Raw genomic sequence first — 23551 nt, 5'->3', positions numbered from 1 at the left:
GAAATATTTCATCAAATATGAAATTCAGGCTTGGTTTTCATTTGAGGATATTTTGAGAGAGATGAAGTATTTGATATTGGAACTTAAGCATCTGGATAGCTGCTTGAATTGGAAATAAATGTTTTAAGTTTAAAGTGCTTTAGTTATACACTGTGTCACATATTGGTGGTAGAAGAATCGTAAATAAGAGTAATTGCTTTAAAACTTAGTAACACAGCCCAATTCTGTGCATATTCACTGAAAAATAAACCCTGCCTAGTTCAGCAGGATGTACTCCAGTGTAAGTATAGGATTGCAGCCTTATTTGTATGTATGTTCATGTCTAACTTCTGTTTTCTCTCTCTGTATATTTTATGTGGATAATAAAATGTGGTAATTTAATTGATAAATGCTGTTTTGAAAGCTGGAGAAAAACACAATTAGGACCTGGACCCTAAACAGATAATACATAAACATAGGTTTTACTGTTATAATTAATTTTAATTAAACATTTTATTCCTAACTTTTAAAACTGTTTTCAAGGTAGCTAACAAAAATAATGTTAGGTCAGGAGGGATTAGGAGAGACTGCAACAGTCCACCATAATATAGGGAAGTAAGTTCATTAAACTTGGAGCCATACAAGACATTATGTGATTCATAATCAGAATCTTCCAATGTGTCTTTTCTTAACTTGTTAGCAGACCTATGCTTTGAAACAGCATGAGTGTTTAAACTATCTGTACCTGACTCTCCCCCTCCCCCCCCAAGCTAATAATAGCCTTAGGAGACTATTTAGATCAAGGGTCAAGTTAAATATCTTCTCCCAGTGCTCATCTAACTTGATCTTAAAAGCAGTCATGGGAGCTTGCTATTGAAAACAAAAACCCTAAAGCAGGAAATGTCAACCATAAGTTGGATTGTAGGATCTCTTTATAGATTTGTGTCTGGCTAAGCCCATAGTTGGTAAAACTACCATATAAAACATAAATCACATAATTTACAAGCATGTGTATGTGAAGTACACAATATACCTAGCCACTGTATGTGCTGGCACTGGAGAGCCAATTCCTTGTAAAATAAGACTGGCTTTATCAAGGATGATAGATTCTCTGATATCTTCCTTACATCTTGTATCACTTGGCAAATTAGATCAATTAAATTGTTTCTTTTGAACATGATTTATGAAGCAGTGCGCAGTGAACCCAATGCTGGGTAGATTTTTGTTTGAAATGTTTAATTGGACTGTACTTTCTCTAACAGTATTTTTAAAACTTTAAAACACCATTAGTATGCTGCTGTCTCCTAATCTTGCCAGATATTACATTATTAACCTCAAAACTGATGAGAAAGCAAGTGATTGCCTTGATGTTCCTTCATTCACACTTAACAAGCAGCATGTTGGCACATGTATTGAATCACTCCTATTTTGGTTGTCCCGCCAGTAGGAACAGGGTAAACAAACCAGGAAGCATTGGCTTTGTGTTCCAGGGAACATGGTTTGTTCCCACCCCCCACTCTTCACAAGTTATGGTGATTACCTGAACTCTTGGTTTGTTGACTTGCTGATTGTGGCTTTTTAAAGAGCAACCATATATGCTACTTGTTCTCAGTAAGCCAGGAAGTTTGCCTTACCATTGGATGCCAGTGCTGCCAATAGAATGCAGTAATCTGTCATTGAATAGACTGGCTGTAGTTTAGTTTTAATTTACAGATGCAGTTTGAAACTATTGTTGACAATTGCATCCAGTGATGTGGGTTTCCTGGAAAAGATAATTTTTTGGGGGGGGAAATTGATTGCCTAGAGTGATCTAGTTTAGGATGTTGACTAAAGACAAGTAAAACAAACAAAGCTAAGTGCTTTGAAACTGCCAAGCTTGCCTAATACTGTATTTGCAATCTATTATTTGTTACTAATGAACTTATGAAACAGAAAAAAGCATTGCAAACTTTTTGACCGTTACCGATTTCATTTCTCACAGAATTCTGAAGTTTGAATTACATTTATTAAAAACTGTAGAGACTTAAAGGACTTTAGCTACCAGTTTTGGAAGTATGGGGCAAGGACACATTAAATGACTCAGAGTCCATGGGGAAATAAATTTAAAGACCAAGCTCCAAATGAGTACCAGACATGACAAGCACACTACTCCATTTTATTGACCTTTCATGGTAGGTACAGGATCAGGCCCCAAATTCCAACCTGCCTTTCCCAGACAGTACAGTCATAGCTTCTGAATAGCCTTTCCCCAAAAAATTCAGTGTTTGGAGTGTGTGGGTGTGGGTGAAAGATCCAAACGCTCTGCTGCTAGCCTTTCCTTGGAATTACCTTTAGGATACTAGCATGTCCAGGACTTCCCAAACCTTATTTCAGTAGGACTGGGGAACTGAAGTCGTCTTCCCTCAGGGCTCCTTGTGCCTCAATGCAAATGGGAGAAGGAATTGTAGTGAAGCCAAGAGAAGGTGGTCTTTGCCTCACACCAGGAAATCACTACTATTGTATGTATGGATAAAATGCAGAATGGTTAATGCCAACATTTCAGACTCGGTGATCTTGGTTTTCCAGATAATTTGGAAACAAATTTTTAAATGCCTTAAAATTGATAAGATCTGATTTCAGCATACTTGATAGTAAACAAAATTAAAATGTGCGATGCTAATTTTACTAGTGCATGTAGGGTTTAATGTTCAGATAAATTTAGAACTTGACTTGGAAATCATCTTCATTGTATTACTTGTTAACTTACTAATTTTAGCATGCCTGAATTTCTCTGTGTGATAGTTCCTAGAGATAATCACCTGGAAAAAGGTTCCTTGGAACTATGAGTTTAAATTTCTTTTCCTGTTCTATTCGTTCCAGTTGCCCAGTTTCATTTGTACAGTGGTACCTCTGGTTACAGACGCTTCAGGTTACAGACTCTGCTAACCCAGAAATAGTTGCCTTGGGTTAAGAACTTTGCTTCAGGATGAGAGCAGAAATTGCATGGCAGCGGCACGGCGGCAGCGGGAGGCCCTATTAACTAAAGTGGTACCTCAGGTTAAGAACAGTTTCAGGTTAAGAACGGACCTCCAGAACGAATTAAGTTCTTAATCTGAAGTACCACTGTATTGTATTTCGTTATTATGTTGGTGACTTACTGAGGATGAAGTACACTGGCAGTCTGCTAGAGCAGAGCTGATGGAAGTCTCAATGTGAATTTGATCAAATGGATACAAGACTATAGTCACATCTACCTTGGGACAGTGGTGGCAACAAAGAGAACACACTTTTTACATCTTCAGTGAACTGCCCAGAAGAGCTGTTTAGAATGACAAATGGACAGGTTTCAGACTTGTGCGGTATCATTAACAATGGACCACTCAGTAGCCAGCTGTGATATTTGTAAGGCACTTTGAGGGCAAAATTTCTTGGATTTGTGCCAAACTTGATGCCACAATTAATGTAGTTTCATTTGGAGGTCCTTGGAGCATCATCTAGTTTACAGCCTGAGAGATCAGTTTCAGTTGTCATGGGATTGGGAGTTAGATGCACTGTGTAACAGTGATTCTGCTCCTACCTGCAGAAAAGGAAAGTAGCACTAGGTGACTATTGCTATGTCCCATTGCTTTGGGGCTGTGGGATTTCTAAGGGGTTGATTCTGTCTCCTATACTATTCCACATAAAACAGCTGGGAGCTATCACCTGGGGGTTTGAAGCGTGTGTCATCAGTGCAATGCTGTGTCCCTCTTAGCGCATGTTCACTATAAACTTTGTAGTTGGTGCCATGTTTTTACCCTGATGACTTTTTAAATAAATATTTTAATTAGGGCCTAAAATTTCTGGCTGCTTAAAAAATTACACTTAAAAAATATGCTAAATATTTAAAATATTAAAGATGCGAGATACCCCTTAAAGAGTGCTTATCTTGCTATATTTTTTTAAAAAATAAATACCTGTTTGGATACCACCATTCCACAAAATTGCTAAAATGATGTTGATTGAAAGCCTTTTTCATAGGCTTTCATAGAAGCAGCCAGCCCTTCATAGCATTGTAATATAATCAGCAGACAGAAAGCATTTGGATTTAGCAGAAGCTTCTGTCAGTAGGACACAGGAGATTCTGATTCCCACTTTTACTGGTGGAAGGAGCATTTGGAACAGTGTGGGAAGTCACATTAATGTCTGCAGGCAGAGGCAAAGGGATGGAAATCATTTCCCTCATTGTTCTGCTGATGGAGGCACATATTAAACGTTCCCCTTGACCTAAAACAACACATTTTCAAAAACATGCAATACAAGGAGAGCAATCTTTCCAGAAGAAGCATACCATGAAAATCTATGGACGAAAAATGCAGAATCGTGGTCAGCATCCCAGTGTCTCGGCAAACGTTAACTTGATTAGAATAAGCCATTGCTTATCCTTTCTACAACAAATTTGGCACAGACCATCCTGAAAGATACCACTCTTATGCTGCTAAATTTTAAATTAGTCTGTTTAAACCATTTGCTAACTGTGAGACACAGAACAGGGGTTGCCGACATGTCACCCATGGGCAAACTTTCATTGGTTTGGTTTTTGTTATGTACTTTGCATTTCTCATTTTGTATTTTTATGTTGTGAACTATATGAACTGCCATGGGATCTTTGGATGAAGGGCAGTATATACAAATTAAATAAATAAATAAATAAATAAATAAAGTATCACACTCTTTTAGAAATAAAGTTATGGGGCAAAATGTACAGGTGCCTGCTAAATGATTTTTGTGACATAAGTGGTGTTGCTACCTTGTATAGCTATCCTAGTGCTGAGGAATACTTCTTGTTACTAGACAGTGACACCATTTGTGTGTGTCTGTAATTAGTATTATGTGATCTCCACAATCAGGACATAGGTGATTTCCAGTTGCATGCGTAACGTTGTCAGGGGTGTTTTTCTCTAACTTTGACTTATACTCCCCGGCCCAATGCCTGACATTTTGTTACTGGTTTCCCCAGCACTCTCCCAGAATTCAAAATGCACGTCTTGACAATATAACCCCAGATTGATTGTTATTATGGCAGAATATGATTCAGCTGACTCATCCTTAACATTGCATCATTAAACTCTTTGCAGCATTCCATAGACTTGTTTTCTGTAATAGTGCTTTTAGCATTAGTTTTTGAAGCTTTGTTTAATTACCAGTTTTTGCTAGTGAGTGTTTTCCCTATCTACCCCCCACCCCCTGTTCTTGTGTTTGCTATTCTTCAGTTATTACTATGGTCAAAAAGAAAGACATTTATGTACTTATGTCTACTTCTAGTTATTTTGGGGTCATGTGTTCTCGTATCATTTGTGAGGAAAACAGATTTTAACTGTAGTTAACATTGACATGGATTCGTTGAACAGATCAGTTGCATTCTAAATATACCTGTAGGTAAAACTTGATGAAGAACATTGTGGCAACATGACAGAAGGAAACACCAATTTCAGAGTGTTAATTTTGACCAGTCCTTGATTAAAACAACTTGAGGCCCTGGGCTAGGAGACCTTGGGAGGCCCAAATTTAATAGCATCTAATCATAAGAAACAAAACTTCATTTTCTTCTTTATCTGCTTAATGAAAGTAGAACGCTATTGATTTTTTTTAGCATTGATTAAAAGATAGTTTATAAATTTATAACCTTTAATAAAGTTTACAAAAGTATCTAATTAAGACATTCACAAAGAACATTCATAGGGGAATCATAGCTGTGTTCTGAGATTACACTATAACGTCAGATCAGTTTATTTTGAGCTCTTTTGGTTATCAAACTTACCAATTATATAAATCAGTAAGTCACAACTTATCATTTTCTATGTAGAGAATGTTTGGCTCAGACAACCGTTCCTGGGTTGACCATATGACTGTATATCATTCTTTATTCTTTTTACTTTAAAAAAGATCTTTCACCAGTACAGTTTGTAACCCTTAAGCACAGGAACAATCTGAAAATGGTTTCCACATTTGGAAAAACTGTCTGAATTTTCTCCTGGAATATTATGATACATATATTGGTGGCTGAATACATATCTTTTTCAGGGTGAAGTTATTTCACATACATGTGGAAGTACAATAGTTCACTGACTAGGCTAAGGTCAACGTCTTTTGGATACTCTTGCATCAACATTTCGACACCATTGTAAATCAGTTCTTTGGTTGCTTGCAGGTTCACCAAAAATGAAAAAAGGTCAGCTACACTCCTGTACACTATTGCTCTTCTGTCTAGGTTGACTTCAAGAGGATCAATGACAAAAGGGATAAATGAACTTACTCAAAACTTGTCTCTTGGATAAAGTTCATCTAAGGCTTAGGGCGCTGCCCCATCATTGTTTTGGTTTTTTAGTACTCTGCCTTCTTTTGGCAGTTTTGTACTTTACATCCAGTAGAGTAAATTTAGCTTAAGTGGTGGATACAAACTGCAATCGCCAGCTGTAAATATTTGCATGTGCTCAATGAGATTTGCAGACTTTGGATTGCCTTGCTAACTTCATGAAACTGGTCTTGCGAATGTGTCCAAAAGTGAAGCATGAAAATGAATTCAAATTCTTCCATTTTCTGCAGAAGATTTTCAACCTGTCATGTAGTATCTCCTTTTTCAGTTCCATCACAGTAAATAAGACTGAGGGTTTCAACAATGTAAATATGACTTTTGCTAATAGCTGTAGTAGCTTTGGTGTGAGCCTCCCATCTTGTGTCTGATAAATGTTTAGGAACTTCTGATGCAAGAGTCAATAATTTTTTAGCACTTCCCATCTTTTTGTAGAAGCAGAGAAAAAACAATAATGCTCGCTTATTGTGGTAAAAAACTTCACTGCATCCAGGCACAAGTCAACTTCAGTGCATCCAGCTAGATTTAGGGAATGTGCAGCGCATGGAATAAAATTTGCAAACTTGTTCCTTTCCATAATTTTTTGGTGAATGACATTTTACTTTCCAGCCATATTGTCTGGATTGTCATATGATTGTCCTCCACATTTACTGAAATTTATTTCAAGAACTTCAGAATCAGCTCAGCCATACTTTCACCGGTGTGATTTTTCAGTTCAAAAAACCTCAGAAAACATTTGACTGGTAACCAATTACTAGGAGAAACATATCTAACAATGACAGTAAGTTGATCAACATGGGAAGCATCAGGGGATGAATCAACGGATAAACTAAAATAACCTGCCTGCCTGATGTTGTTCAGTATAACTCGAAATCTATTACAGATAGGTAGCCGTGTTGGTCTGCCATAGTCAAAATAAAAAAATTCCTTCCAGTAGCACCGAAATCTATTAGCCATCAACTCACATATGGTTTTGGATAGGTACAATAGTCTTTACCTCCATGCTGATTTATGTGAGCACACAGGAAGGGATCAAATTTGGCAATTAATTCAAACAATCACAGAAAGTTATCATTGTTTGGTGAAGCAAATGTTTCATTATCTCTGCTAAATGCCAAGTCGTTTTCTGCTGAGAGGGAAATCACTGCAACAACATGCTCTAACGTACGTGCCTCTGGTAATCCTACTCTGATCTGCACTTTGAGTTTTGATGTGAATGTTTGACTATGCTTTCTTGTTAAGTATGTTAGCATGGAGTTTCTACAATTTTATAGTTTGCATGGATTTGAGCAAGATAAGTGTGATGCCAATCATCAAATTCAGTACAAGGTAAAGCTGTAGTTGAGGTAGTTTGGTTAGGGAAAAGTGTGCACACAAAACCGTAGATTTTCTGGGAGAATGTACTAGCCACTCTTGAGGATAGGTTTCTCCATTTACTTTGGTGGAATAGAATAAATTCTTAGAGCAGAACTGGGCTTGGTTCTTGTATGTTTGCTTCAAATTGGTAAAAGGGCTGCCTCAGTGTTGATATTACACTAGACCTTTATCAATCCAGAACAATACTTCCTTGTTATTCAATGTGGTCCATAAACCTACATCATTATTTCTGAAAATCACTAGTGGCATGAACAGTTGGTATTTTTATGTCTGCAATGTTGGTGTTTTCACTGAAATAATTTGCTTTGTTTCCAATTCTTTAAGATGCTTTTTTTCATAATTATCTCATGGCTTGTTCCTTCAGCACCTTGTGTTAATTCTTTGGCTTTAGGTCCTGTCACTTCCTTGTCACTTTGTCCAGAAGTATCAGTATTTGTAATGGTAGTTACCGACAACAGTTCTTGGAAGGTTGCGTTCTGTATATAAACTGGTTGATCTTCAGACTGCTGTGTAGTCTACTTGATATTCTTCTCTTTGTAAACACAATTGTTCTGAATGTGAGGGATTATGTCGGGATGTTTCTGCCTGCTGTATAAAATCACATGACATGATTGGCTTTAAACATTTGAGTATTTCCTTCTTTTCGTCACTTTTAATTTACTACAACCACTTTCATATTGCTTACTCATTATCATTTTCACAAAAAGTCAAAATTATTGTGATCCACAATCATATAAAAGAATCCTCACTTGTTCTTAGAATGCATGCTATATCGATAGACAGTGATCTGAACACTTGTACAGTCATACCTCATGTTACGTCTGCTTCATGTTACGTTCTTTCAGGTTACATCCCGCGGTGACCTGGAAGTACCGGAAAGGCCTACTTCCGGGTTTCCCCGCTTGCGCATACACAGAAGCGGCAAATTGCAACCCGCACATGAGCAGACACACCACTGCGGGTTGCATTCTTTTCATGTTGTGAATGGGCCTCCGGAATGGATCCCGTTCGCAACCAGAGGTACCATTGTATTGCTTCATTGCTTCATTTGCTTCATTTGATTCTGAGTAGCTTTAAAGCCTCCATAAATTTTACTAAACAGTAAGTACTCACTTGTGTAACTGTTATACAGTTGCATAACTGTGTATACAGACTCATACGGCACATGTTTAATGTTACTAAGCAACTGCACCTAGATAGTAAAAATGCCTGTTTTATTAAAATAAAAAATGGCAAGAGGCCAAGGTCCTCCTAGATTATGAGTCCCTGGGCTGCAGCCTACTCAGCCCATTCGTAAATTCAGCACTGATTATAAAAGATTTGACTGATTTGTTTAAGGAAGTTTGTATTTATCCCTTCCACTGTGGTCACAGTGTTCAGGGCTTGTTCCAATATAAAATTTCAAAACATGGAACCAGACAAAATATTCCTACACATACACACATGTGCATGACAGTAGCCCAATACACTTTCATTTTTATTTCTTTATTTCTGGCCTTAAAAGCCACTTTGAGAGGATTAACTTTGAGACTGGACAATTATCCATGGCCTGTGTAACCTTCCAGTTCAATTACTGCAATGCATTATATGTGCCTTTGAAAATAGTCTGGAATTTTCAGCTGGCCCACAGTAGAGCAGCAGTATTATTATTGCTGGCTGATAGGTATCAGTACATCACTCTAGTCCTTTGTGATCTGTATTGGCTTCCAGTCCACTTCCAGGCCCATTTCAAAGTACTGGTATTAATATTTTATATTGTTATCAGGCATGTGCCGTCAATGTACTTCTATAAAACATTTTTGTTTAAACAAGCCTATGCAGGTTTCTAGAATACTCATATATTTCTAGTTTATTGCTGGTTTTAATTTTTTGAAAGTTTAAAATAGTAGTTTAAATTATTTCTGTCAATAACTTGATCATTTTATTCTTTTTATAAACCACTTCATAATCAAGCAGTATTTATTTATTTTTTGGAAATAAATAAAATAAATAAAAATATACCTGTAAATAGCTTGGGGTCAGGATGCATGAAGGATTGCCTATCTGCTTACCAGGGCTGTAAGATGTGCATCAGAGACTCCCCAGCCTAATAAGGTGATGGGAGGCTGTTTGGTGAGAGGGCCTTTTGGGGTGGGGCACCCTGGGTATGGAATGCTTTCTCCAAACAAGTTTCCCTGGCATGTACAGTAGGATTTTTTTTATGCTAGGTGAATACCTTGTTTTCATGAGTGTTTTTGGTTTGTAGAACTATCTCCAGTCTGTCATAGGGTTTCAACACTTAAAAAAAAAAATCTTATTTACCTTCATATGGTTTTGTAGTGCTGCAGTGTTTGTATTGATTTCATGTACCGGTAGTTGATTGTTACTGTTGATTTCTTTTTATTATAAATTGTGAACTGCCCAGACTATAGGGTTGAGTGGATGATATCATGGGCGAGGGAAGATTAAGTATACCTGCCTGTTGTTAGAAAAAATGGCAACTGTGGCACTTGTATGTAACATGTACTTTACTGAAAATGTGCCTTTTGGACCTAAACGGAGAAGAAAGAAGGCATGTACTTTGAGCTCACTGTGAGTGTAGTTTTTCATGCATGTTTCTCATTTTTTTAATTATTCTGTCCTACTGAAAATGAGATACAGTGCCTTCTTGGTGATGGTACTGAGGTTTTTAAAAGGCTTACCTGAGTTCCTTGGCTTTTATACTGAAATTTTGGAAACATTTTATTCAAACACATCTTTATATTTAAGGAAGAATTAACATAGCAGTAAGGCACTCATTCCATCAGCACAAGCTTGTCAGCTTGATAGTCAAAACAACCCCCTCTCCTCTTCCTACATGCTGTTCTGGATCTTCCCCAGAGCCAATTTCAGGGGGAGAAGATGGGAGAACCCCATTGCACTAGCAGAACTTGTCAGCTGAAAGTTCGCCTCAGTTCTGCTGTTTGTAAATTTTGTATTAAAAATCTACAGATTTAAAGTGCTATGTTTTAGTGTGCTTTTCATAAACAACCAGAGAAATCACTGAGTAGAAGAGGACAAAAATAATGGTAACAATTAATAATGATAGTGAGCTGTCCACTTACTACTTGGCTCCTGGGTGAAAGTTTACATGCTGGGCCTCCCTACACAGGGTGAAGGAATTGTGGGCGGATAAATGATTTGGCCGCAATAAAACAGGCTAACCCTTGGTTTTTCTAGCACATCTTTATGTACCCATGCAGGAGGAATAGGCACTCTTTACTTGCTTATTTATTGTTGAAAATATTTATATCCCAGCTCTCTAAAGACTGAGTTTGCTTACAGAAAACTAAAACAAATTGGTCACAATACAAACAATTTAAAACAAGAATAAATAATTTAATTTATTAAATCAACAGCCAGAAGCCTTTCATTTCAGAAATGGAAGGTGATGTTCTTCCATACTGAAAGGATAGCAGCGTGTTGATCTAGCAATTTTCAGCTAGCTTTTGATGTGTTAAGATCACCTTAACATTTCATTTTCCTGTGGTTTAAGTATTCCTGCAACAGTGGTCCTATGTGAGAAATTCTTCACAGCATCTAAGTAGTGATGACAATGAGGCTTAAATTGCCACCAGGCTCAGTATCAAATTTTCAAGTATGAACTAGAATTCCGGTCCAAAACAAATGATGGAGAAATAAATTCTTTAGCGCTTGCTGATTTTCAGTGTGGCTTCTATAAAAGGTTGCACCGTGGTATAACTGACATATAGAAGCTGTTGCTTAGCATAATTGTAAATAGAAAGTTTGGTGTGATTATTTGCTTCCCACACAAATTTATATTAGCTAATATTCCTTAATGAAATTAATGTCAGTTTTGGTCGGCCAGGCGTTGAATGCTACTGCCAACATGACAGTGGTGCTGCAGTAATCCAGCTTCAGTTTCTGATCAATGAGGTTGGTAAGCTTGTGATTCAAACAATTTTTTAAGATATAATTTTATTTATAGCTTTCATTTATACACATTTCAGTAGCTTAACAATAGTTGTAACATTTCAAACCTCGACTTCCTTCCTCCTCTTTCTGCTGTTCCTTAAATTAATTTTTATCATCTCCTGCATATTCTAAATTAACTTAACCTTTTCTTTTATTTATCTATTTTGATTATATATTCTTTTGAAACTGCAGGTTATTACAATAATCCTGCAAATGTCTTTCTCTGTTTACAATTTGTTTGTAAATATTCAATAAACCATTTCCATTCTTTTATAAAGAGTTTGTTATCTTGATTTCTTACTCTTCTGGTAAGTTTCGCCATTTCTGCATAGTCCATAAGTTTTTGTATCCATTCTCTCATCGGAGCTGCTGCTTCTTTCCATTTTTGGGCATGATACATACAATTTTGTGTGTATTAAAAGTAGAAGGCAATCTGTTCAGTGCAAATGGTTGCGACTAAATTGACTGGAATGATGAGTTGTCAGATTACCTGGACAATAAAAATTGAAAAATTAAAATTAAAAAACTTAATTAAGAAAATTAAGAACTTATTTATGCTAATTACTGCATTCAAATTTAATGACAGACCATGTTTTTGCTGTTATGTGTGCAAACAGCCTTGGGCTTGCATTCTTCTCCCGTTTTTTTGAGCACAAGTTGAAGATGATTGAAAGCTCCCATTCCCATTTTTGGGCAATTTACCATTTGCTGGTTTGTCCAGCACTGACTCTCGGTACTGATACAGTCAAATTGATATAATGGAGCAAAGACTAACAATTTTTTTTTTAACCTAGCTTTAATGACAATAATGTATAAATTGTCATTTTCTGCTGCAAAACTGAGGAATGATATTTTAAATGTGTTTGAATGTAACTTGACTGACTCTTGAGAAGCAGTTCTAATCCCTTTAAAAATATTGAAAGCACCATAATTCCAAAATATTTACAAAGCTTTCCATTTTCTTTTAAGGGAGCCCTTGTGAGTGCCTTGGCTGATGATACCTTACATTTATGGAATTTGCGTCAGAAGAGGCCTGCTATACTGCACTCCCTAAAATTTAACAGAGAAAGGTAAGAATTATTTGTTGTTGTAATATTTTACAATGTACGTCAACTTTAGCTCATTTTCACACAATAGGGTGGAGGCAGCAAATGCTTTCAGTCCTGCGTGCCCTAACCATACTCTAGCCTGCTACTTCTTCGTGAGCAATTTACTTGCAAATCGCTTCTTCTATTGTCTTGGAGGACGTGGGGACTCTGTAAGAAATAAGAAGATAAGTGATGGTGATGGTACATTTGCTTGCTTACTGTTACATAGCAAGCAGGTGCCAGCCCAGCTGGGAAGTGGGAGGGGGGAAAGGAGTAACAAAATGGGCATTGGACTTTTCTTTCTTTCTTTCTAGTTCTTTCTATATTTTTGTATTCTCTTGCTTCTCTGCCTCTTAGAATTCAACTTTAGTAGCAGAAACGGAGAAGCATTTTTAGGCCCCATTCTTGAAAATGTATCTCAAATACCTAGCAGTGGGTCAGCTTTTGCTATCTAGATCTATGTCTGACCAACATAAATACACAAACAGGAGAGTCCTTGTTCTCATCTGTGAAGTGTTGGCTGGGGTAGGGTTGGAGATACTGTTATCTCTTCTGTCTCCAGTGCCTCCCACCTCATTATCATTCGTCCCACCAGAGGAGTGCTTCTACTCTTGAGGTTCTCCTGACACTGTTCATCTGTCTCCCATCTTTGCAGCCACACTTTTCCTACCCTTAATGTTGTTCACCTATTTAAATCTGACTAAAAGACAAGAGAAATAAGTCTTCGTAGGGCTGGGGCTGTCAATTACTCTCTTCGGTTTCTCCCTTCCCTGTTAGCAACTCAGCTACTGGCTTGCCTTTGGTTCAATACTTCTTCTTTTTTAATAAAAATGGACATCTCATATCATTCTTTATGTCCATATGAAAAGAGGATTCCATTCTAGGCAATCCTTGAAATACTGGTCAGTCCACTAAGAAACAGATAGGGTGTATCTGTGTGTATGCTCACAAATCAGCCTTTTGTAGAAATCAGAGGCAACATGCTGCCTCGAGTAGCAAAATGTCTTGGACCAGGTGGGCAAGCACAAATATATATATAATATGCTTTTGTGAAGGATGGAAGCTTCCTAGAACAGACCTACACAGCATATGCTCTCCTCTAAGTCAAATGGAGCCAACTAACCCAGCAGATATAATAATAATAATAATAATTTATTATTTGTACCCCGCCCATCTGGCTGGGTTTCCCCAGCCACTCTGGGCGGCTTCCACAGAAACCAAAAAACACTAAAATATCATACATTAAAAGCTTCCCTGAATAGGGCCGCCTTAAGATGTCTTCTGAATGTCAGGTAGTTGTCCATCACCTTGACATCCAATGGGAGGGCATTCCACAGGGCGGGCGCCACCACCGAAAAGGCCCTCTGCCTGGTTCCCTGTAGCTTCGCTTCTCGTAATGAGGGAACCGCCAGAAGGCCCTCGGCGCTGGACCTCAGTGTCCGGGCAGAACGATGGGGGTGGAGACGCTCCTTCAGGTATACTGGGCCGAAGCCGTTTAGGGCTTTAAAGGTCAACACCAGCACTTTGAATTGTGCTCGGAAACGTACTGGGAGCCAATGTAGGTCTTTCAAGACCGGTGTTATGTGGTCTCGGCGGCCGCCCCCAGTCACCAGTCTAGCTGCCGCATTCTGGATTAGCTGTAGTTTCCGAGTCACCTTCAAAGGTAGCCCCACGTAGAGCGCATTACTAAAGAAATTTCCTGTGTTTGCTTGCCTGTTTAGAATTGTTTAAAAGCGCCTGGGGAGAGAGGGCTAGTCAAATGCCTGGTACTTGACAGTTCAGTTGAAATTTGTGTAGTAGCTCACAAGATAAGCATGCAAGTTGTGCTAAGTTTTTAATCCTTGTATCTATGAGGCAGTTAACATTTTTGTTGCTCAAGAAGTAGTATTCTAGTCCCACTACCACATTTTCCCAAGCAGAATCCATACACACCTCTATAAATACATAATGAAATAAATGTAGTCTTATCCTGTAGTGGATTTTTATGAATACACTTGGCTTATCTGTACATCTCCAAAATGTCAAGCTTACAATGGGAATTTCTTCATCCTCTTGCAAACTCATTCTCTAAGTGTGAATATTTTGTCTCCCAAATAGCTCCACCCACATACAAAGGTATTGCCAGACTTGAGAACCTCAACATTTGCAGAAGTAAAAATTAATTATAATGAGGCTCAATTATATGCCAGCACTGTGGGCCTTGGGGAACGTAATTGGATTTCATGTGCCTTGTTGGTGGCCAAAATACTGGAAAAAACATATGTCTCCCCTGCCCATTGCTCAGTAGTCAGAAGATTTACCTACTCCAGCAACATATTAAAATGTTACCATCCATAGGTGGCATGAATACAATAAACACTCAGACATTTGGGATCCATATTTAGAATTGTTTGCATAAACAACATGCCCAGCTCTGCCGGAGCTTATACCCCCCACTTTTCTTCCACTCCCTTCTCCCTTTAAGTTTGGTCTGATTGTATTTACTTTAATTGTAAACAACAACAATAACCCTTAAAAACGCAGCTGTAACTGTTTTGCTGTCAGCAAATGTGACCGGCAGATGCAGTTCCTTTTATTTCCTTTTTTCAATACTAAAGTAGTAAGATTATTTGTCAGGTTCTGTTCACCTTTGGCAGGGACAACTGAAGGTTTTGTGTTGATTGCAGAAGATAGGATCTTGTACAGTTGGTGCACCCACAAGGGCATGAATAACCAACTTAATCTCTGTCCTCTCAGCCTGATTTCACATACGTTGATTATAAAATTCACCAGAATGCTTTTTAGTCAGAGACTGTGGGCAGATTCAATCACTAGAGGTAGAGGGGAACAGAGATGGTGTTTGTGGTTGTGTTCTGGTTCCACACAGTCCAAACTGGTTGTAATAATTTAGGAAAGATGGTGAGCTCTTTCAGTGCCTAGAGATCTTCTTGGTCAGGAACACAGTCCACCCAGATCTAGGGTGATTGTGACTCTTCTGGCAATAGAAAGAAGGGGCCTAGAATGTCAAGGCTACAACAATAGTGTTGTTGTTGTTTAGTCATCTTAGTCGTGATCGACTCTCCATAACCCCATGAATCAGAGCATGCCTTGGAAACTATCACTTTCTTCTCGAAGCTTCTCCTTTTTTATGTCCATGGAGTTTTCTTGGCAAAATACTGGAGTGGTTTGCCAGTTCCTTCTCGAGGTGGATCACATTTAGTCTAAACTCTCAGCTATGACCTGTCCATCTTGGGTGGCCCTGCACGGCATAGCTCATAGCTTCTTGGAGTTATTCAAGCCCCTTCACCATGACAAGGCAGTGATCCATGAAGGGGTAGCAATAGTGTAGTGGTTACCTTTCTGGCGTATACTGTAGAACTTGAAGATATTGCATTCATTAGGTAACATGTAAGGGTTTGTGAAGGGATGCCTGTGTTTCTGCAGTCATACTTGGATCAGGGGTTGCCTCCAAACACCCTGAAGTGGATAGTCGTAGTATTATGCTCTGCTCTGTCTTGTGCTGCTCGAGCATCCCTGGATTGCCACTCCTACATTGAGTGCTTCTTACAGGGGAAGGCTTTGCTCAAGCCATCTCCAGTTCATTGCTATCCCACCTGGGGTCTTCATTAAGTTCCTGATGAAAGCACCCTTTGAACACATGTGCACAGTGCCTCTGAAGTGGTTGAGCTGAAAGGTGCTGTTTTCTGGTGTCAGTAACATCAGTCCTTGGGGGATCTGAGCTTGTGGGCACTCTCAGCACTTATGGAATTGTGTATCTTTATTGAGGACTCAGTGGTGCTTTGCATGGCTCAGCATATATGTCCAAGGTAAATTCATTTATTTCCCATAGAGCTGGTGCTGTCTGGAGCTCACACTTCCCAAGGAACATAAGTGGCACTCCCTGGATATCGGCTGGGCCTTATACAAATAGCTTAAGCATACAAGAGACTTTAGTCAATAGATTACCCGCTTGTTTCTGTCCAGCCCAATACAATGGGAAATAAGGTTTTGTTGGCTATGTAGTTATCATGGATTAAGGTGTATCTCCAAGTGTTATGATGTTTCTGCTGCTGCTGTGCCTGGTGGGGTTGCTGCCAATTATACAAAAAAGTGCTTCTTCCTCTTCTGCCTTTGGGTCTAATGTTCAGTTGTGGGACATTCAGTTGTGGGACATTTGCAGAGCAGCCACAAGCTAAAAATGTGTATACATCTGCTGAAGCATCTTTTGACTGGTGTGTATTGTAACACATACCGGTAGTTTGTAAGTAGTTTCCAGGCTACAGCATACCTGTAGATTGCTTTGGTATATTCCTCCTCCACTGCAAAAATATGGACTTACTGTGAGAAGTTCATTTTCAGCTGGGAATGGAAGGGATCTGAGCCACCCGGTGATTGGTGTCACTGCAGTGGGGAGAAGTGCTGTTGCCAGTACAATACAATGCAGTCACTTGCAAGACAGGGAGCTCCAAGGGCTATTCTTCACCCCTTATGGTTTTGTTTGTTTCTGTTGCTACAGTGGTACCTCGGGATACAGACCCTTCAGGTTACAGGCGCTTCAGGTTACAGATTCCACTAACCCAGAAATAGTACCTCGGGATAAGAACTTTGCTTCAGGATGAGAACAGAAATTGTGCGGCACCACAGCGGCTCCATTAGCTAAAGTGGTATCTCAGGTTAAGAACAGTTTCAGGTTAAGAACAGACCTCCAGAACGAATTAAGTTGTTAACTCGAGGTACCACTGTACTTTGTTCTGTTTTTATTGTTGCCTTGTTATTCTTGGGGTGCTATTCTGTTAGCTTTGGCACTTACAAACCAAGCCCACTCAGACTAAATGCCGGCAGTTTTTATAATCTTGCCTGCCTAGTGTAGAAAGTGGGGGGGGGGGGCAGCCCATCCAAGGGCCTCCTTTATCCCTTGCAGAAAATGAATTTGTCATGGTAAACCAATATTCTACACTAGTAACATAGATAAAATGTAACACTTGATTACTAGCAATTTAGGAAGTGTGGCAAACCAATTTACAAGAAGAGCTAAAATTTTAGGGTGAAAAGTCTACCAAACACCTAAACATTTTTCCTTGAGAGAAGCCTTGTTTTTTCATGTCACTAAGAAAGGATAAGATTAGAGGCTTCTGTTGTCTCTTTGCTTTTTTCTCTGTCGAACAGAGCATGGAACTTATTGCCAAAATTAAACAGTGTGGCAACTTCATTCTCTTACCTCAGAGATTATGTTTTCCTTCCTAACGAAGAATGTGAGAATATCCTTTAATTTAGTTTCTTCTGAACACTTTAATGTCCTGAAGAATTAGCTAAATAGTGCAACTTTTGTTATACTTTTAGTACTCTAAAGAAACATTAGTGAACTGATATGAAGGAAGAATGCTGAAGAAAAAGGTGCAATTGTGACCTAGTTTACAGTATTTTCCATTAACTAACACTGTACATGGATTTTTAAAAAGATGCATCATAAATGCTTGACTATGCATTTTTAATAAATCAATTAAAATACTCTTTACTACGTACCAGGCACTTCCATAAGTTATTAACATAATGGCTTAATGTTAAATTTAAAACATTAAGTGCAAGCTCTTGTCTATATTAAAGTGCATTCAATAAAATAATGCTTCATGTTCCAAACTAGCCTTTTCCCTCTTAAATGTAACTCTTGGAGCCTGGTTAGTTTTCTGGTGTGTCCATTCAGAAATCTCACTAAACCATAGTTTTCACTATTTGTTTCCATGAGGCTGTGTCTCTGTTGAATTTCTAGATAAGGAGCTGAAAAGATGGTGCCATTTCAGTGCTGGGTGGATACAAATTGTCCATTTAGTCCAGTTTTAGGCCTGAAAAGGAAATCCATGCTTAGTGTAGTGGGTAATCTAAACAGGGAACTATTGGGAGTAGACCTTGTTGAATCTTTTGGAGCTCTGTTACCTTTTCATACCTTTGACAATGCAGTTCAATTTGTATTACAATAAGATATCAACATAACAAATAATAGAAGAAATAAAATAAAAAATCAATATGAATACTTTGTATGGATATACCAGACCATCTACCGGTAAATAAATGTTCTGCAGACCACAGTTTGGGAACTTCTGGTCTAAGGCATAGCATCATAGATATATGCCAGATGTCCAGAGGGAGAAAATTCCACAAAATAGATGTAGCAATGCCCAAACATAAGGCATAGCCTTGCACCCTTGTTCCATTGTCGCCTTTCAAGAAATTCTCGAGCTTCCTAAAGATGCGATGCCGTGTCATTTCTTCCAAAAGAAGTCTTAATTTCTAAAGTACATTGTTTATTGAACAGGGTGACTCTTTTGTCTTTCACCATTCTACTTTATGCTTAAATTCTGTAAAACCTGTATCTCTTTGATGTTTTCACATATTCTTTCCTATCTGCCTGGCCAATAGTAGATAATTTGTCTAGGCATACCTAGACAAAAAGCGTAATGCGTTTCTGTTTTTTCTGTTGTCTTGAATCCCTGGGTGGCTAGTCTTCCAGATAGCATTGAATGTACTGGAACAAAATACATAACAGTATTAAGAAATCATAGGATGGTTAATCTCCTAATTTCATCAGGCCCTTGCATAGTCACCCCAGCAGCATTTATTGTGGGGAGCACATAAATGGTGGTTGTAGAACATTTGGACTGTGCAAACCTTTAAGTGACACAACAAGGTGAATGCCTGCATTTTGGTTATAGAACTAAAGCAGATTTGATTGTCAATACCTTTTACATTGTTGCTACCTAGAAGCTGTCAATATTGCTCTATGCAAAGCAGCTGTGTGGAAAAAGTAATGTTTTGCCTTGTACAGCTATGGACACAACTACACATTTCTGAGCCATTGCAGTTGCATGAATCACCAATGGGAAGGAGCAGTAGTAAATGTGGATGTGCTGAAGCAGACATTGCAATCTCCATGGAATTGCATCCACAGGATTACTTGGGATACTTGTATAGCAGGATTCTGACATCCCAGCTGTATAATTTGTCTGGGAAAAGGGAAAGAGAGTTTTCTCAGGTTTTCTTTCCTGTTTATTTCTTGATGAATATGCTCCAGGAAGAGTCTGTGTCAAAATTAACAGATTTTAGCTATTTTATTTCAGCAGGCCTTGGGTAGCTTCGACCTTTATGGCCAGACTGTGTTGCCAAGTCCATCATGTGGCAGCTGTTTGGAAAAAGACCTGCCATATGTGTGGATCTCCTTCATAATCTTCCTCCTTACCTTTTTATTTACCATATTTCCAGGCCACCTGTCAAATAGAAAATTGCCCAAGGTGGCATACATCATTAAATAACCAGTTAAATAGCAAATAAAAACAAAAACAGTATGGCTGAAATAAATAGCTTGACACAGATATAAATTAGTACAACTCTTTTGGCAAATTAAAAACCTTGGATTAAAATAATGAATTAGGAAAAGAGTGAATTGGCTTTTCACTTGAAGCATCAGTATTTGAGATTTTTACAATGAACTTCTTTTTGGGAACAGTGCAAGTTTGTTTAATTGTTACACACTACGCTAAGTTTTACAAATCATGATAAAGGTTTTGCTTAAGTAGCTTTGACAGTTTTATCAGAGGAGACATATGGCCTACAACTAGCAAAGGAAATCCTTTGCAAGTATCTGCAAATTGCCTCTCAAGTGACCTTCCTTAACTATTAAGACATTTATGTAAGTCATTATGCAAATTGTGCTTAGATTCAATAGGTGTTTAGCAATGTTTACTTGAATTATGGCTCTGCTGTAGCACTTCCACTTTAGGTGTACTCTATTTTGTTAGTCTGGGCCATGTCCCGAAATACCAAGACAAGATCAAGCTTTTCTTCTGAAGATGATAAATAAACAATAGTAAACAGTATGTGAGTTCTACTTACTATTAAGCAATTTAGGATATTTTCCTGTGCCCCTGGATATTGTATTCCTCCTTTTCTGCAGATGGACAAGGTCTACCAATGCAGGTCTCTTCAATGGGCCATGGGAACCTTCATGGCTATCAAACCATCCATGCTAGACTGGTAGGGAGCGAAAGGGTGTGTGTCGGTGGGGGGTTGAGAGAGATAATATCCTTCCCTGTATCCAAAGCCCTCCCCTCTCCCCACAACCTCTCCCCCCTCGAGGACCTCCAGCCCTAGAGCTTTCCCTAGTAAGGGTCTGGATTTGATGGTGGTTCTGCCATAGATTCTCACGTCCCTACAGCCAAAATAATGTCATTTTTTATGTACCCAGCTACAAAGTCTGTGGTGCTCTTTATATTGCAATTATAAATTACATTCTCTATAGAATGCTATTTGACAAAACTGCAGCTTTTAAGGAAGGAGAAAGTGAAGATCTTGGATAGTAGTTTGCTCTCAGTACTTGACAATAAATTAGAAAGTTGTGAGAAATGTGGATCCGTGTGCCTTACAGATATCCTCTGACCTAAACCGAGAGTGGCTGTGGATGAAATTACTGTTGCACAGCAGATCTTTGAAATAAATTCAGAATAGTGGGCACTTCAGATTTTTTTTTAATGGAATGAGTCTATTCTACAAATATTCTCCATTATTGAAGTAAAATAAAGAGACTCTCTCTCTCGGCTAAGTGGTTGTCTTTTGCTCTGATTTTTTTGTGAGAGCAGAAATGTCTTGTATACTCTTGCAGAATCATTCATCGTGGATTTTCTAAGTTGTTTCATTTGTTATTTCTCATGTTTGTATAGGAACAGTTCTCCATTTCATCCCATTTTAAAGGCATAGAGACCTAGCATTCTATATGTGTTGCAGATGGGCAGCTAGTGTTCCCGTTGCATGTGTTAACAGAACGACACATTCATAAAACTGTTTTGGAGATACAGATGAGAACTAATGATCTGTTATTGAAAAGCAGAGACCTAAGTTAGGGAAAATTTGATTTACCTGGGTGTGAATTAAACAAGCTTTTGTGAGCATAAACTCTAGACATGAAGTGCAATAGCGTGCCTTCCTTGATATTTATCGTCAATTTTAGGGTTTAGATAAGGTGCATTTTTTAATTCAATTTTTTATGTTTTGTCTTTCAGGATAACATTTTGCCATATGCCGTTCCAGAGTAAATGGCTGTATGTGGGCACTGAAAGAGGAAATATACACATTGTAAATGTGGAGTCCTTCTCTCTCTCAGGCTATGTCATCATGTGGAATAAAGCCATTGAACTGTGAGTATGGTGTACTTGAAAATAAATGTAATTTATTTGGGTATCATTCTTTTTGGCAACTATATTCTCAATTGACACAACACACAAAATGTAGATGTGTTTCTTTTTTTGGTTGTGAAGCCCTGGTTTCTGACCTGTTATGTGTACAGTGGTACCACGCAAGACGAAAAACGTGCAAGACGAAAGAGATTTCAGTTTTTTGAGTCGTTCTGCAAGATGAATTTCCCTATGGGCTTGCTTTGCAAGACGAAACGTCTTGCGAGTTCTTGCGAGTTTGTTTCCTTTTTCTTAAAGCCGCTAAGCCGTTAATAGCCGCTAAGCCGTTAATAGCCGCTAAGCCGCTAATAGCCGCTAAGCCACTAATAGCCATGCTTCGCAAGACGAAAAAACCACAGGACGAAGAGACTCGCAGAACGGATTAATTTCGTCTTGCGAGGCACCACTGTATATGTATGATACCCAGCATTAGTCATACTCAGTGCAAACAAACTGAAATAAAATGAATTTAAATAACGAAAAGCATTGGTGTCCATGGATCTACTCAGTGACTTAACTGGCTATCTCCCTATGTTGGCTAAAGTGGTAGAAATTTCCTTGGAAAATAATACTCCTACTGTTAGAATGTGTGGCACATTGCTATCCTATGGGTTTATTCAGAAATAGTATGTCTCTCTGCATTCATTGGATCATGCATGTGATCCATAGTGTAGCCAGCTGTAGGATTACAGCCTTAGTCATATGATGTAGAACACAGAGGAATTCGACGTAACACTATGGCAATCATTCCATCACCTTTTTAGCTTGCCAGATGGAAAGAGCCACTCTGTCCTCCCTCCACCTGCTGTTCAGGGTGGAAGGAGGTCTCATGCCCCCCAAGCCAGTTTGGGGTGGTGCGGGAAAAGGAGAGGAGGAAGACCCATTGAACTGGTGGAAGTCCTTGTGCAAGCTTCTGCTAGCAGGACTTGTTAGTTGAACCCTGGCCAGGATCCTAGTTTCAACATGCCAGCAAAGTAATATTTTAAACATTTGGTATGTTATTTAGATAAAAATATATTCAGTACATAATGGAATCCCTTGAAGTTTTTTTTTAAAAAAGCACTGATAGTGTTTGAAGCACACACACACACACACACACACACACACACACACAGTATATATTTGTTGAGCGTCTCAGAAATTATGCAGATTGGTTTCCCTTGAATATATTAACTGGAAGGGATCTACCCATACCCCTCCAGCTCCATTATTCTCATTCTTTTGATATTTAGTGAAGTATGATTGTAATTTGGTATACTGGTTTGCTGTTCTTATTTTATACTGCAACTCTGTATTATTAGTTTTACTTTTTTCTGTTATTGTTTTTTTTGTGAGTGCATGCGTTTGTGTGCAACAGTAAAATTCAATCTAGTTTAAAGGGAGAGAGTATAGAACAGGCTGCATTTTATGATTAAGCATAGTTTCTCAAACTTCTCTTCCACTTTAGTTTCATATATGATAATAAATATCTCCTCAGTTTGACTCACATTTGTTTCATGTTTCCTTACTTATTTTTAATAAACTCCATATACCACTTGATTGCATACAACTGCTAAGTGCTTTACAAAAATATAAAATAAAAGGTTAAATTTATTGATAAAAACACTTTAGAACAAGTATTTAAAAAT

General features: G+C 38.3%; 1 protein-coding gene across 6 annotated transcripts in view; it reads left to right on the top strand.

Annotated features, from left to right (window-relative positions):
• STXBP5 (syntaxin binding protein 5) overlaps positions 1–23551 on the top strand; it is a 118996-nt gene that overhangs the window by 15601 nt on the left and 79844 nt on the right. For all 6 annotated transcript variants that reach the window (XR_014217484.1, XM_082215217.1, XM_082215216.1 and 3 more), the window contains exons 3-5: positions 11518–11599; positions 12608–12708; positions 21753–21887. Coding sequence is in view for 5 of the 6 variants with exons in the window: in XM_082215217.1 (XP_082071343.1) it covers positions 11518–11599; positions 12608–12708; positions 21753–21887 (318 nt within the window). In the remaining variant the exon portion in view is untranslated. The remainder of the gene's footprint in view (positions 1–11517; positions 11600–12607; positions 12709–21752; positions 21888–23551) is intronic.

The sequence above is a fragment of the Podarcis vaucheri genome (genome assembly GCF_965113315.1).
Source record: "Podarcis vaucheri genome assembly, chromosome: 3".
Classification (NCBI taxonomy): domain Eukaryota; kingdom Metazoa; phylum Chordata; class Lepidosauria; order Squamata; family Lacertidae; genus Podarcis; species Podarcis vaucheri.
This window is presented reverse-complemented; position numbering and strand designations above follow the sequence as displayed.